General features: G+C 34.1%; 1 protein-coding gene and 1 pseudogene across 1 annotated transcript; one reads left to right on the top strand and one right to left on the bottom strand.

The window, feature by feature from the left end:
- Positions 1–336: 336 nt before the first annotated feature.
- Positions 337–6,025, top strand: LOC132031650 (serine decarboxylase-like; annotated as a pseudogene).
- Positions 6,026–8,520: 2,495 nt separating this feature from the next.
- Positions 8,521–9,108, bottom strand: LOC132031649 (GCN5-related N-acetyltransferase 8-like). The gene has a single exon (XM_059421602.1). The coding sequence runs from the start codon at positions 9,106–9,108 to the stop codon at positions 8,521–8,523; it is 588 nt and encodes a 195-aa protein (XP_059277585.1).
- Positions 9,109–10,634: the final 1,526 nt, after the last annotated feature.

Raw genomic sequence — 10,634 nt, 5'->3', positions numbered from 1 at the left:
TAGATTTGTTTAAAATATCCTTCAATAACAGGCAGGGGTGGGTTAGAGCCAAGTACAAAGCATACTGCAGCTGTTTGCCAAAATGCTATCTCCTCTTTCACATCATCCATGGTGAATTTCACAGTTGGAGCAGGCAATTCTCCTCCCTCTAAGTCAAACCCCTCAGCTGGGGATCTGGGGTTTGGGTCGTATTTAATACACTTTTAGTCGCATCTTTTACCATATCAGCCCAAGATTCCTTCCCTGGGCTTTATCTTTTCTCAGAACTTTGTTTCTCACTTCGAGTACACTTCGTCTTGTCCACAGTCTGCTGCTTCGTTGCCAGTGGTGTTACCCATGGCGGTCCTGTCGCTGGAGATTTTTGTAGTTGCAATGGTACTACACCTTGAAGCACATTCACGCTTCGCATTTTCTTAGCATCTTTCGATTACGGGATTCCCTTTTTCATCGTGTCCACCGGTTTAATTCCTGCTCCGCTTTGCCCTCTCCTTCCAGTTTTGCCTTCTTCGCCATCCAGCCCTAGCTGAGAGAAGCGCTCATTCTAGAGAGAGAAGCAGTACTATACACTTGTAGGGGAGATTCCTTTATAATTAAGGAAGACATTTAATAGCTCTAATCATAATACTCTCTCAATGCCATAATAATTGATATTTTAGCATCTAAAAGTTGGTCTAAGATAATTGATGCCTCACAAAAGTTTTATTATTTTTTTTTAATTTTTTTTTAATAAATTTCCCTCGACACATTCCCGATCCTCATGATAATTATGTCATAATTAAGGGTATTTTAGTGAAATTACTCTTAATTTTCAGGAGTAAGTGAATTTCTTAATTTATGTGCTCAAGCCTAAAACATCAATTATTTTAGATTGGAGGGAGTTTTATACTTGTGTTAATCTCTTTAAAATTTCACGTAACTATCACTACACAAAATTTAACATAGGGTACGTAGATTTGAGAAACATACAATATCTTATATTTTTCTAAATCGTCAAATTAATATTCTGGAATATGTAAAAAACTACTACTACTTGAGACAGAAAAGAGTAGTTGTATATATTTTGACATATATTTTTGTTGCATCAACAGGTTATCCCCATAACATCTATTGTTATAGAGTACGATTTGTTCTTAATCTCGTCAATGCGGTTTCAAATTTTAAAGAAGTCGATATAATTTTTTGTGTTGAATGTATGCACCAAAAAATTTAAATCAAACACTGCAAAATTTAGCTAAACCATACAAATACTTTAATAGAATTACAAGTTTATAAATCAAAACTAACATAATTAAAAAAAACAAAAACAAAAAAAAAAAAAAAAAAAAAAAAGAAAGAAAGAAGAAGACAACAAAATTTCTACTAATAAATGTATGATCTAAATTATTAATCACAATTATGGCTGAAGAGTAAAACTCTAGAAGCCTAGAACCAAAGGAGGGAGAGAGTTGAGAGGGTTTAGAGCTTTTTGTTAAAGAATTTTTTGTACAACTTACCTTTAAAACTTTAAGTTTTGCTTGATAAAAAAAAAATTAAGATTATTTGTTTGTTTTTACATAACTTTAAAGTTTTAATAGTTACTCCTTTATTAGGAAACTTTTATGTTATTAACTTTTACTAAAAAGAGAGAGGAATAGATCCACAAACAAAATGGTCCAAAAAAGAGCCCACAAAACTGCTATCTAGAATAGAACCTGCGCCACAAAGCACACTCTGAACGCCCTAGACTGCTAGGCTACAACTCTTACTTGTGTCAAGGGTGTTCAAACTACCATATATGATCATAAAAAGTGGCATTTGACCTATATACACGGTATAATTTTCCGGCGAAGGGTGTTCGGCTGAACACCCTTGGGAGGCCGTAGCTCCGCCCCTGGATGAGTATGCTGCTTTAGCTCCTCTTTTGCGCTATCACTTGAACAATTTTGGTGATCCCTTCACTGAAAATCACTATGGAATGCACTCAAGACACTTTGAAGTTGGGGTTTTGGACTGGTTTTCCAAGCTTTGGGAAATCGAAAAGGATCAATATTGCGGTTACGTTACACATTGCGGCACAAGGAGGAAACCTTCATGGCATTTTATTAGGGTCAGCTCATATTATCTGTCTTTTAAAATTTGTATTGTGAAAGACATTCAATAATCTTATCTATGTCTAAACTATTCTTCATTTTTCCTTCAATGTCATAATTAACACTTTACTGATGGGCAGATCATAAGGATAAATATTAAAAGAAGAAAAAAAAATGACTCTTTTTTTTTGGGGAAAAGGGTCAAAAATATCCCTCGACTTTGGGAAAAGGGCTAAAAATATCCTCCAAACTAATTTTAGGTCAAAAATACTCCCCGCGTCATCAAAGTTTTCACATATACCATTGTCTTAACGGAAATTCCCAAATCCGTGAAGATAATTTGGTTTCATTATTTAAACCCGCTCCATTATTTAAACCCGACCCAACTAAATAAAAACTTACGATCCTACAATCCCCTTTAAACATGTAGACCAGGGTGAAAAAATGTGATTGTAGGATCATAGGTTTTTATATAGTTGGGTCGGATTTAAATAATGGAGCGAGTTTAAAAAATGAAACCGGATTATCTTCGCGGATTTGGGAATTTCCGTTAAGATAGGGGTATATGTGAAAACTTTGATGATGTGAGGGGTATTTTTGACCGAAAATTAGTTTGGAGGATATTTTTAGCCCTTTTCCCAAAATAGAGGGGTATTTTTGACCCTTTTCCCTTTTTTTTTTTTTTGAAAAAAAATGTTAAATATTTTTTAATTTTTCAAAGCGACTAATAGTTGAGAATGGACAGAATATATTTGAACTATTTACCACTTTGGTGCCGGAGAGAACAATTCCCTGAGGGAAATTTATTTGCTTCGGGAGAATCACATTATTCAGTTTTCAAAGCTGCAAGAATGTATAAAATGGAATGTGAAGTTATTGGGACCTTGTCAACTGGGGAGATGGATTACAATGATTTAAGATCAAAATTGCTTCTCAACCAAAACAGACCTGCTATTCTCCATGTCAATATTGGTAATTAATCTCATCATTCCCTCTTTCAATATATATCATTTCAGTTTTTCAAATGTTTTGAGAGAAGGAACGCTTTTCTAAGCGAGGGGAGAAAGGGTTCCGTTTTTTAGTCTGTTTCAGATTCTTCCGACCTTGAATCTACGCTTGTTCGTGAAGTATAAAACGGTCCATTTGTTCCTGAATAACTTCTTTCAAAAACGGAAAAGGGTCAAATATACCCCTGTACTATCGAAAAAGAGCCAAATATACCCCTCGTTATACTTTGGGTCCAAATATACCCCTACCGTTATACTTTGGGCACAAATAGACCCCTCCACCGTTAAAATTGATCAAAGTGGACATGTGGCATTGACATTTCGGTGAGGTGGACGCTGCGTGGCATGCCACCTCACACCCCTTTCACATCTTCACTACCATTGTCATGAACCCCCTCAAACTATCTTCACCATGTCCGCCATACAATGACAACAGTCGCCGCCATCGTTAAGGCTAGAATTTCAAAGGGTTTCGTAAAACTTAACCTAAAAACTGAACAAAATTAAAGATCCCATCTTTAGTAGTGAACAAAAATTGAATGAGCAAAAATACAATATACTGAAATGCTCTTTTGGGCCTGGAAGTCTAGGAACAAAAGTGCTCTTTCTTCTCGATTTTCGAAAACATACATTGGGAGAGACGAAGAAAAATGAAAAAGCAGAAGCGAAAGAGAAAGCAGGTAAATAATCAGAGATGATATACAGAAAATGGAGTTTGCTAACTGGGCCGCCAACTATGCTAGGAGCAGCCGTCGGTACAATTGTCGTCGCTAATCTTCTCTTCGTCCACAATGTACGCCCTAATTCCCATCATTAACCCTCATTGTGCATTATATCTGCTGTTTGAAATTTCCATCCCATCCCAGACGAGTATTGAATGGGTTAACGGCGGTAGCGGCGATTGTCATTGTATGGCGGAGATGGGTGGTAGGGCTGGCAGATATGGTGAAGATAGTTTGAGAGGTGTCGTGACAGTGGCAGTGAAGATGTGAAGGGGGTGGGAGGTGGCATGCCACGGGACGTCCACCTCACCGAAATGTCAATGCCACATGTCCACTTGGGTCAACTTTAACGGTGGAGGGGTATATTGTGCCTAAAGTATAACGGTAGGGGTATATTTGAACCCAAAGTATAACGAGAGATATATTTGGCCCTTTTCCGATAGTACAGGAGTATATTTGACCCTTTTCCGTTAAAAAAATCACCTAGTAATCTTATTAATTTTTTTTCTTACCATTCCCAAGAAGTAATTATCTTCTTTTTTTTTTTCCACCATTCCCAAGAAAGTAATTGAGTATTACCTTGTTTTTTCTTCAAAAGATACTCCATAAATAATGGAGTACTATTTATGCATCATATTACGTACTGGAATATTCCTAGTAGTCTTTGCTCAAAGTTTTTATCTACCCTCTATCAGAAATTATATGTTCTACTTAATTTCTATTTTATGACTATCTATACCTTCTGCTGATTTAGGAACAACGTTCAAAGGAAGAATTGATAACCTTGATCTTGTTATTAAGACACTTAAAGATTGTGGTTACTCTCAAGATAAGTTCTACGTCCATTGCGATGCAGCATTAAGTGGACTTATACTACCCTTTGTGAAAAATGTAGAGTTTCACCATATTCCTCTGGTCCATCTTTATTGGTTCAAGTACAATTTAATTACTTTAAGAAAATTAAGTTCGGCCTAAAAAATATTTACACAATCATCATATCGCCTATATATACACAGGGGCGGATGCAACTTTTAGATAGCGGGTCATTTGAATCCAGTACTTTTCATGCGGAGTATAAACTTTTGTGTAAAAGTCCAGATATGAGTCCTTAACTTTAAAAATATAATGAGTTCAATGTTAAGAGCCTTAAAAGTTACGTTGAACCATAGAACTAAAATCCTGGGTTTGCCTCTGCCTATACAATAATTACAAGTAAATTTCTCATGGTCGATAAACATGATTAGTGGAGTAATATATTAATAACCTGATAAATAGTACTAACGTTTTTTTTTTTGGTCAAAACAGAAAATTTTCATTTAACCAAAGTAAGTCATTATGTACAAACTAGCTCGTTTGGACTATGGAGCTAGATCTCAAGTAAATTAAGAAAAAACAGATTCCTTGTATGTCACTAAAAGCACGAGTTTGCACAAGCTATCAGTAACTTAAGCCTAAGCACTTTCCAGGAAAGCTACCAGTACTAACTAACATACCATAACATATTAAACTATAATACTAATAGTGTACAAAAACTCCATATTGTAGCATATATAACTTACCTTCAAATTTAAATAGTTAGAGAACTAAGTTTTTTTTTTTCTTTTTTTTTTCTGCTGTTACATAAATACTAAAATAAATGATGACTATATATAGGCACCTAAAATTACCTTCAACAAGCCAATTGGAAGTGTAAGTGTCTCCGGCCACAAATTCTTGGGATGTCCAATGCCTTGTGGCATACAAATAGCAAGAAAAAAAGCACGTATGTTGACATACTCTCAAGGAATATTGCGTATATTGCTTCAACAGATGCCACAATTTCAGGCAGTCGAGCTGGCCATGCACCAATTTTCTTATGGTATAGTTTGAGCAAAAAGTGTCATATGACACTTCAAGAAGATGCTAAAAGGTGCCTAAAAAATGCTCGTTATTTGAAAGCCTTCGAAACTCGGGGATAAGTGCGATGCTCAATGAACATAGCATCATAGTTGTTTTCAAGAGACCGATGGAACAGGATATATTTCATAAATGGCAGCTCCCATGTGAAAGAGACATGGCACATGTGGTCGTTATGCCTGGTGTTACAACTGAAATGCTGGACAATCATGTAAGTGAATTTTTCAAGAAAAAGTTGATTTGGTACCAAGATGGAAATAAGGTTCAGCCACCTTGTCTTGCTAATAACATAGGTGCACTGAATTGTGCCTGTCCTCATCATAATACTTGATGAGTACTTTTATCGCAGAATTTGTACTAGTTACATTTTGTTGGAGCAATTTGTTAGTTGGGATCCTCCCAATATTTTCATTTCGTTTGCATAAATGTAATTTTGAAAAAAATACTTGAATAAAGTTTAATAGCAGCTTCAATCATCTATATTGGCCCCTTAAATGTTGAATTTTTCTGGGAGACTTTAAAAGCAGGCTATCTAAGATAACCAGCAAATCTGTCTCAAGAAGTTTTTGACTCGCTTCTCTGTATTTGTGTTATGAAATTCGTCAAATATAAACAAATTTCAAATCTAGACCTCATCTATTAGCACTTGAAATAGTTATCATAGAATTCAGAACTCATAAAATTTAAATTTTGAATCTCTGACGGTCAACATTTGATAACCCAAAGTAATTGAATGGCATACACCCGCTTGTGTCCTTTATTAAACGTGTAAGTGAAACGATTCCCAATTAGAAAATGCACTTTTATACATTGTCTGTATAATTTTTTTTCATCCCAGCATGTAATTATCAAAACTCTTACTATTTTATTAGTTTTTACACTCGATTGGTTTTTTTATTTCTGGTTAAGAACGTCTACTGCTCGTTCATCTTCAACATTCATTAATTCAAAACATATAGAATCTTTCTTAAAATGTTATTTTCCGCATAGCTGTAGGAGCAAATCATATAAAACGTTTAAAGCTTTAAAATCGGAATATCAAACAAGTACTACAACAACAACATAATCAGTATAATCTCACAAGTGGGGTCTGGAGAGAGGATAGAGGATATGCATACCCTACCCCTATCTTTGGAGGTACTAGAGAGGTTATTTCCGATAGACGAAATATCAAACAAGTAAATTTGAGAGAAAAAAGTTGATTGTCTGAAAATTTTACTAACTAAATGCATAAAGAGAGAGTGGGAAGTTCCCTGGAGAATTCCTAGCTACTTAAATGACATTCAGAACTTAGTTGAAAAACCTGAATTCAAGATCAGTCACTGTTTCAGAAAAGCCAATCGGCCAATCGACCTACAGACAGATTAGCTAATTTGAACGATGAAATCCAGGTGTTCAACTCTTTTGCTATTCTCCCCAAGAACATCAGGGGACCTAATTAACATGGACAGGTGGAATTTACCGTCCTTCAAAATCAAACAGTCTAAACTAGGGGTGTACATGGACCGGATTGATTCGGATTTTTTAAACACCAAACCAAATCAGTTGTGTCGGGTTTTTAAATTTATACACCAAACCAAACCAATAAAATTCGGGGTTTTCAACCTCGGGTTATTCGGTTTTCTCGGATTTTTCGATTTTTTTTTCCGGAATAGTCTTGATACAAACCATATAACTTTTACTTCAAATATTTCTTTAATCCTAGTAAGATACAACTATATAATTAAGGTGTTTCTTAAGAAAATAACACAAAATGTGAGAAGAGTGATGACATTGTATTAAAATATTCAACAAAAGCTAATAAAATCGGTTAAAATAAGTAGCTAATTAACAAGCCATAAAGAAAATGACCATAATCTAAAAATACTAAGTCATGCTAAAATAAGTACGGCTAATAAGTATTAATTACATGACAAAGAAAAAAACTTAAGTTATGTATTTTCACTCTCTAAATCAATTATGCAAAACTAAAGAATAGATATCCAACATTATTGTCATTCCTAGTGGTAAATTGAATTTCTTTTGTTAGCATTAGTGTTGAGTTGGTTTTGGTTTGGACTTTATTTGAGTGACTTAACATCCATAGGATATAAAACTTATTGACATTCAAAATTCTAAGTTCAAGCTTGAATAATATGATAATAATAAAAAAGTAAGAAAAAATTTAAGAAATATTTATAAATTACATTACAAGTAAATATGTTTATGTATAAAATATTTTAAAAATTGAATACATATAATGTCGGGTTGGTTTGGTTCGGTTTGACTTTTTTTAGTTAAAACCAAACCAAACTAATTATGATGCGGGTTTTTTTTAACACCAAGCAAAACTGCTCAAACCAAAACCTAATCGGGTTTTTTCTCGGTTTGACTCGGTTTATCGGTTTAATGCGGTTTGTCGGTTTTACTTTGTACCCCTAGTTTAAACCAACTGCTCAAATAGTTATGATCCACGTTGAATTTTCTGCTTTTCGTTTTTGGTTAGGACGTAGAGTAATCCAATCTCAATAATCACGTATAAAATATGTAACTTTTTGCACATAACTAATCAATGGAGACAAAGTTATTTAACCATAAAAAAAAAAATAGTCGGGATACATTCCTAGAAAAATCTGAACAACCTGATTTGTGTGTCAATAGGTTCTTTCCAAAGAAGGTCGTATTATATCACTATAATATTTCTCATAAACATAAGTACCTATCGAATCAATGTACGGGTACTGCTTAAACTTACATCAATTCTGAAATAATAATAGTACAACAAAGCTTAGAGAAAATTAAACAAAAGAACTACTAGTAGTAATTAAGAAGATGAAAAAGTGATCATCAATCAGATTTCTTGGCATATTGTTGAAGCTGATCTCCATACAATTTACAAAGCCTATATTCCGGAATATAATGAGCCCCCATTTTCTCATAGAAATTAATACTTTCTTCATTCCAATCAGCCACAAGCCAATCAACCATCCCCATTCCCATTTTCTCAGCTTGCAATGCAACGGCAGAAAATAACATTTTTCCAAACCTCATCCCCCTATAACACTTCCTCACAAACATTTGGTCTAAATATAAACCAGGCTTCTCAAAAAAACCATTGTAGCTAGGAAAAACAATCACATGACCCGCTACATAAACGTTGCAATTATTATTCTCACCATTAAATTTGGACTTAAAAGTCTCGAGTTCAGGGTCCGAAATTTCCAAATTATCAAGATTGCAATTGTTCTTGATAATAGGGATGAAATCAGTACTAAGGTCGGATAATTTTGTGGTTATAGGAAAAGGGTTGGGAGAAATTTCTAGGATGAGGGCTGTGGGAGAATGAAAAGGAGGATTTGATGATTTGAATAAATTGTTGCAAAGTGATGTTTCTGTGGTAGTGAATATTTCTGATAGGCCATGATATTCTGCCATTTGTGTAACGAGTTTGTGAAGATGTGGCACGTCTAGTTCGGTTGCTAGGCGGATTCTGGCTGAAATTTGGTGGTTGAAGATGGTGTTTTTTTCTTTGGGTTGAAAGGAGTTGATGAGGGTACTTGAAGCTATGTGAGTTGAGTATTCCATGAAGATTGAATATGATCTTGTTGGTGGTTCAATTCTTTAAAGCTGAGAGAAGTTGGCAAGTATATATGGCTAAAGTTGGTTTGTGATGATATTGTGACTAGCTAGAAAGGGTATTTATAGCATGAGTTTTAAGTCTATCTACCAGAAGTATAAAAAACACTTAATTATATAATCATTTCATTTGAGGTAATTATACTACAAATTTAAGTTATATACAACATCAGTTTAAGAAATTTTGCTCAATCGGTTCATTTTTACCTATTATAGCAGGTAATTTGTCTTATTTTAAGATTACAAATCACTATTTTAAAAAGGCTTATCTATAATTATTTTTTGAGTGACCTGATTTCTTACAAGTAATTGATTACTTATGAAAATAGTAAAAAGATAATCTCGCATGTTAAACTACATTGGTCGTGTGTAAAAAAAATTCACAACATCAGCGTATATAACTTAAGTACTTTATAGGAGACGTTTGATGTTTCTTTATTTCTTTTTACGTAGTTAACACGTGAAGTGAAATCCAGCTAAATGCAGCAGCGACATGGATTAATTAGACTAAGATTAATTATTTAATCTTGTGACTAATCATGATAGATGCTATGCTTACTCTTGGTGAATATAATCAGTATACGTAAAATAACATACTACGTACGTGTACTTTACTCATCCCAAGCTACCCTAGTCATGTTTATCATCAATTGAGCCTAATGCTTAAAACAAGCCATTAAACCATAGTTCATTGTTTTACCCTCTTTTTCTCCGCTGGGCGCTGTGGTTGTAGTCATACCATATCTGATTGCTCTATCGGTGTATAAAATCAACACTAGTTAAGAGACTAATAGATTGATCAGATACGCATTAAAAAATTCGAGTTATGATTTTTATATTTTTTAAAAAGGCAGTTTAATAGCTGTTGAAAAAATTATTTCTACATATTTTGTAGATTGCTTAGCACAAATATATAATTTGACCAAAGTTACTGGCGTCTCCCGAATTCATAGCTAGAATAAGAGATAGAGGTAAAGTAGAAGGTACAAGTTCGAACCTAATAACTTAATTTAGTCCAACTCTGTATTTATTTTTAAAAATTACTCTATTTATTATGTATCAATTACTCCATCCGGATCAAAAAGAGTGTCCACTTGTCATTGTTTCTTGAGTAAAAAAGAGTGTCCACTTATCAAATCAAGAAAGAATTATTCTTATCTTTCCAGATTTGCCCATATTAAGTGTTAGATGATCAAATCCCAATACCTATTTAATTAGGGGCAGTTTAGTCAAAATTACATATTTTATCTAAAAGTTAGTATTTTCTGAAGGGGTGTGCAAATGGCTATGCGGACACTCTTTTTGATCCGGAGGGAGTATTAATT

The sequence above is a fragment of the Lycium ferocissimum genome, chromosome 9, assembly GCF_029784015.1.
Source record: "Lycium ferocissimum isolate CSIRO_LF1 chromosome 9, AGI_CSIRO_Lferr_CH_V1, whole genome shotgun sequence".
In the NCBI taxonomy this organism is placed as follows: domain Eukaryota; kingdom Viridiplantae; phylum Streptophyta; class Magnoliopsida; order Solanales; family Solanaceae; genus Lycium; species Lycium ferocissimum.
This window is presented reverse-complemented; position numbering and strand designations above follow the sequence as displayed.